The sequence below is a fragment of the Myodes glareolus genome, chromosome 6, assembly GCF_982192425.1.
Source record: "Myodes glareolus chromosome 6, mMyoGla1.1, whole genome shotgun sequence".
NCBI lineage: Eukaryota > Metazoa > Chordata > Mammalia > Rodentia > Cricetidae > Myodes > Myodes glareolus.
In genome coordinates, this window is record NC_142031.1 from 964,161 (window position 1) to 970,131 (window position 5,971).

The 5,971-nt window shown below is 54.8% G+C and overlaps 1 protein-coding gene across 1 annotated transcript; it reads left to right on the top strand.

Moving 5' to 3' along the window:
- Positions 1 to 5,971, top strand: Vwa1 (von Willebrand factor A domain containing 1). Its single transcript, XM_048417155.2, has 4 exons — positions 1 to 157; positions 1,295 to 1,852; positions 4,212 to 4,490; positions 4,571 to 5,971. The coding sequence occupies exons 1-4, from the start codon at positions 85 to 87 to the stop codon at positions 4,906 to 4,908; spliced, it is 1,248 nt and encodes a 415-aa protein (XP_048273112.1). The 5' UTR covers positions 1 to 84; the 3' UTR covers positions 4,909 to 5,971.

The following is a 5,971-nucleotide window of genomic DNA, read 5'->3' on the forward strand; positions in this document are numbered from 1 at the left end:
AAGAGGTGGGTGGGCCTGCCTTGCTTGCGGTAGGAGGGCAAGTTAGCTGCCAGCTGCGGTCAAGAGCCCGCCACTCCATGCGCGATGCTGTTCTGGACAGCGCTCAGCCTGGCTTTGAGTTTGCGGCTGGCACTGGCGCGGAGCGGCGTAGAGAGCAGTAAGTGTGGTGGAACCCGGATTCCAATTCCTGACAAATCCATCGGCTGCTGCCCACGCGGGTCATGACTGTCCAGGTGCAGCCGCGGGACGAGTGGGCGGGAAGGCCGGGGAAGAGGGTGGGGCACATGGCAGCACCTCAGCCACCTGCGGTGGGCGCTCCCATGCGCTCCGTGACTCAACCGAGCCGGTGCTGGACACAGAGCGAGGCCATGGTCTGCCCCGCCCCGCCCTGCCCCGCCCCTCAGGCCCGGATAGTGGAGAAAGATGTTTGAGAGGCACTCCCTGCCTCAGTTTCCCAATCTTTGAAAAGCTTCTCACTAGAAAGGGGGCAAGAAGATTGGAATGGCCCCACAATAAGGGGAAATTCCCCAAAGCCAGGGCTGGAATCCAGGCACCCTGAGAGCCCCTGCCTACTTGAGACTTGAGATGGAAAGTCTCATCAGTACTTTCAGTACTGATCAGTGTCTACCGGACTGGAAGAAAAAGGGATAAAGGGGGAGGCTCACTAATGGTTGGGCCCTCAGACTGTTCGGGGAGGAATATCCTGCTTTCTTGGCACAAATGAAACAGAATGGGGGACAGAGGAGGGGAGGTGTCATCTGTAACTGGGGTTAGGATTCCAACCTGGCCGTCAGATAGGTGAGAAGGGATGGCTGTGCATTGCTTTGTCTTCCCCATCCCTTCACTTTTGCTCGCCCATCCTGCCTTGTTGTCTCTGTTGCTGGGCATGCTCAGAGCCCATTGCTTCACCTGGAAACTGACTACCTAGCTTTAACTCCACCCTGGTGGTAGCCCTTCTGAAAATCGTCTAAGGAGAGCAATGCATGTGGCTCAGGGCCCTGCAGGAGATCTAGGCCTGAACCCTTGGCTCCACCTGCACACAGGGTCTATTGGGGAGAGTGTCCGCACTCATATAAGGAATATTGAGTGCAGCCCTAGATATATGGCCATTGTACAGCCGGAAGCTATTGTTAACTTATAACACCATTCTGGGGATTCTACTACTACCAGTATCTTTGGGCAAAGGCAAGCATATGTTTAAAGTTCAGGCCTTTGAAGGTGGTTCTGCCCTGGGCATAGGGCTGTTTGGGGAGGGAGGCACCACCTAGACTGAACCCTTTGTCTTTTCCTCCAGGTGCTACAGCATCAGGCCCCCAGGGGGACCTGTTGTTCCTGTTGGACAGCTCAGCCAGCGTGTCGCACTATGAATTCTCGAGAGTTCGGGAATTCGTGGGGCAGCTGGTGTCTGCAATGCCTTTTGGCCCCGGGGCTGTGCGTGCTAGCCTGGTGCATGTCGGTAGTCGGCCGCACACAGAGTTTACTTTTGACCAATACAGCTCAGGCCAAGCTGTACAGGATGCCGTACGTGTCGCGTCCCAACGTATGGGTGACACCAACACAGGCTTGGCACTGGCTTATGCCAAAGAGCAATTGTTTGCCGAAGCAGCAGGTGCCCGGCTAGGGGTTCCCAAGGTACTGGTGTGGGTGACGGATGGAGGCTCCAGTGACCCCGTGGGCCCCCCTATGCAGGATCTCAAGGACCTGGGTGTCACCGTCTTCATCGTCAGCACTGGCCGGGGCAACCTGCTGGAGCTGTCGGCAGCTGCCTCAGCTCCTGCTGAGAAGCACCTACACTTTGTGGATGTGGATGACCTTCATATCATTGCTCCAGAACTTCGGGACTCCATCACTGGTAGGTGGGAAGAGCCAGGGCCTGTGAATCTCTAGTTGACAGCTGGCTACAGGGGGAGGATCTGGGTGGAGACTTCAGGGGAAACTCATGAGCCTGAAGTCCTTGTAGATGCAGCAGTGGGGAGGTGGCCCACATGCTTTCTGCATACTGTCCAGGAACATAGTCCTTCTGGGTGCCTTCGTGTACCCTGACACCTGGGCTATAAAGAGACTGTGGCAGGTCAGAGTAACCACTTCAAGATGTGACTCCCTGGCACGTATAGACCAATAAACTGAGGGTTACTTTGGGTGGGGTTTGTGTGGAGGGGCTTAGTACAGATAAAGGAGGTCCAAGGCTCCCCCAGGGGTCTCTGTGACATCATGTGCCTTTGTGTGTGTGCATGTGCAGGAGCCAAATGGCTTGCCAGGCCCACCATTTCCAGAGAAAGGAGAGTCAAGTAGTCAGGGATTGTCTCCTACAGAGTTCAGGCCGTACCTACTTGATGGTAGGGAGCCATAGTCAGGAAGGGGTTTAAGCTGGTTTTCTTTCACTCGGGTCCATTGGGGAAGCCAGAACAGGGAAGACACTGTAGGAGCTTAGCACCAGCTTTCTTCTGGACCTCATATAGCTGATCTCCCAAAGAGAAGGGGCTAGAGATTAAGGGCCTATTGGCTGGCTTAGCTGTCATAGGCACTGAAAAATGCTATCACTCCAAGGTAGCATTCTTACCAAGTCTCTTATTGTGGGTTAACCAGGGTTAATCATCTACACTAAAAAGGAAGGGGTTTATCTATTGGTTGGAACTGGGTGAAAGGTCTGCCCCAAGAGATTCCCCAGGGACATCACCTGTAGCCCCTGGGCCAAGAGGCCCAGATGAACCTGGAGAGGGCAGAAGGAGAAAAGGCTGTCATCAGAGATAAGTATTAGGGCGGGGAACCTGTAGCTAAGGTCAGAATCTGAGTGGGAGGCTGGACAGGAAAGTGGGTGCCCAGCTGACCGACCTTAGCACCCAGCATCAGCAAGGAAGAAAGCCAAGATCTGGAATGGGCCTCCCCAGCCTTACCTGCATACTGGTCAGATGACTGACAATGTTTGTTGTCATGAGCCCCAAAGCCCGTTCTGGAGTCCCCCTTTCGACTCTGTTATATAGGAAGGGTCCCACCCTCTCTCTGACCTTAGGCCTGGCTGCTCCTGGGGTTATCACATTTCCATTGTTCCTGGGCCACTAATATGTAGTCCCACATCTCCTGAGTACAGGCTCTGATCTGTTTCCCTCCTGCACAACTGTTTAGAATATGACTCACAACAGATTTGTGCTGAGCCCCCCTCAGTCTTGGGGGACAGGTCCTCTGATGTGGGAGGTCCTCCTGTATATGTGTTGCTTTATTGGTTGATGAATAAAGCTGCTTCCGCCTATGGCTGGGGAGAACAAAGCCAGGTAGAAAATCTGAACAAACATATAGGGAGAGAGTAGGCAGAGTCAGAAAGATGCCATGTAGCTGCCGAAGGAGACAGATGCTGGATGGAACTTTACCGGTAGGCTGCAGCCTCATGGCAATATATAGATTAATAGAAATGGGTTAATTCAAGATGTAAGAGCTAGCAAGGAATATGATCAAGCTATTGGCCAAATAGTATTGTAATTAATATAGTTTTGTGTGATTATTTGGGTCTGAGCAGCCAGGAAACGTACAAGCAGTCTCTGTTGTCATGGTGCCCAGTGTTGGGTGCCAGAAACTATATTAGCTCAGGCTTATTAACTAACTCTTACATCTTAAATTAACCCATTTCTATTCATCTGTGTATCACCACAAGGCTGTGGCTTAACAGTAAAAGTTCTGGGGTGTCTGTCTCCTTTGGCAGCTACATGGCGTCTCCCTGACTCTGCTTATCTCTCCCTATATCTCTATTTAGATTTCCCACTTGGCTTTATTCTGCCCTGCCATAGGCCGAAGCAGCTTTATTCATCAACCAATAAAGCAACATATATACAGGAGGACCTCCCACATCAGTCCTGTGTTCTCAAATAATACCATAGACCTTATCACCTTTGAGGGACCTTCATCCAACTTGTTTTTCTGTGAGGAGTAGCCACTATATCTTACAGGACTGGGTCTGAGGATGAAGTAGGCAAGGAAGTTTATGATGTGGCCAGGAGTTGGGGACTGTGTTCTGTTCTTCCACAAGCCCAGAGTTTTGCAGTCATTAGCCCCTGCGGGTAGTGAATACCTATCGGGCTCCTGCCTCTCCTTGGTAGAAGGCCTCACGAGTCTTACCAGGGCTCCAATCTTCGGGTCCTCTCGGGATCAGTGAGAGCCCCACTCGGTGACAAGGAGAAGGACACTTCTGTTCCCTGACCCCAGCACTACACCATCCTTAGATGCGATGCAGCCACAGCAGCTTCGTGCCTCAGAGATTCTGTCCAATGGCTTCCGCCTGTCCTGGCCGCCCCTGCTGACTGCGGACTCTGGCTACTACGTGCTGGAGCTGGTGCCCAGTGACAAACTGTCAGCCACAAGACGCCAACAGCTGCCAGGGAATGCCACCAGCTGGATCTGGACCGACCTCAATCCAGACACGGATTATGAAGTAGCGCTGCTGCCCGAGTCCAACGTGCACCCTCTGCGGCCCCAGTACGTGCGAGTACGCACGCTGCAAGGTGAAGCAGGGGGATCTCATGGGCGGACAGGGTGGCATGCGAGGGGCGCCCTTCCGATCAACCATCCTCTTCCTCCGCAGAGGAACTCGGGCCGGAACGCATCGTCATCTCGCATACCAGACCCCGCAGCCTCCGTGTAAGTTGGGCCCCAGCGCTCGGCCCGGACTCCGCTCTCGGCTACCATATCCAGCTCGGGCCTCTGCCATGCGGCTCCCTGCAGCGCGTGGAGGTGCCCGCTGGCCACAACAGCACCACCATCCAAGGCCTGACTCCCGGCACCCTTTACCTAGTGACTGTGACTGCCGCCTTCCGCTCTGGCCGCGAGAGGGCGCTATCCGCTAAGGCTTGTACGGCCTCGGGCGAGCGGACCCGCGCCCCGCAGACGGTGCGACCGGAGGCCAGACCGCCCGAGCCGTGATCGACCTGCCCCGTCCACCCGAGGATCCCTCTTCCCTAGCACAGTGAGGGAGGTGCCGCTGCTGCCGAAGCCGAGGTTTTTCTCGGGGGTGGGATGGGGTGGGGTGGGGGGAGATAGGGTGCCGGTCCTGCCTTTCCCTAGTGGTCACGCTGGGTCCCGTCCTCGCCTGACTCCCGGGAACCCTGCGGCGACCCTGGTAGCCGCAGGTGCAATGGCAATCATCTCCGGTTGCCGGTGGAATTGAGCACAAAGTGGTCTTTCGGCAGCGTTTGGCGGGGAGATGGACAGTGTCAGGGGGCAGGATGAAGACGTAAGACCCAGAACAAGCATGCACGAGAGAAGGGACACAGGGTCTCCTACCTGCGCCAAAGGCCGGGCCCTCTGGTCGTGAGGACGGCACATGGCTTGGAGGGAGAGCCCAGGACCATTAGGGTCCTGCCTGTGCCTAGAAAGTGGGTGGAAAGAAAGCGAGGAGAGGCTGGTGCAGGCAGGATTCCCAAAGGCTTCGGGAGGTTCGAGAGGGGACTTGGGAGGCTGATGATGTTGTCAAGCGGTTTTCGCTAGGATCCTCTGCCAGCCTGGAGGCCAGTACCTGCCAGGGACACTGGCCCTACTTTCCCGCCCAGGACTTACGCTAGACCCCACTATCATTGCCTGGGATGCCGTCTTTTCTTCACGGGAATGGGATGAGACCTTGGCATCTAAGATCGTGGGAATAGGAGACCCCCTGCTATGACAGGCTCGAAGGGAGGCTAGTGTAGGGAATTTCACAGGGGCCAGGAACAGACAACATTCCTCAGGATAGGTTCATTCCAAGGGCTCTGCAACAGCTAACCCCAAAGTGTCATGCTAGTTGGCTAGCTTCTGTCCTCACCTGCCACCCTAGGGCTTCTGACAGATAGCTAAGGGTGGTTCCCCTCGAGTCCCTACGCAGGCAGAGCCTCTCCTCCCAGAATCATTTGCCCCAACCCAAGCTTACTTCATCTTCCCCACTAACTACCCAAACTCTAAAACACAGTTATAAACTGTGCCTGCAGTCTCATTAAAATGCTTTAATTTTCGA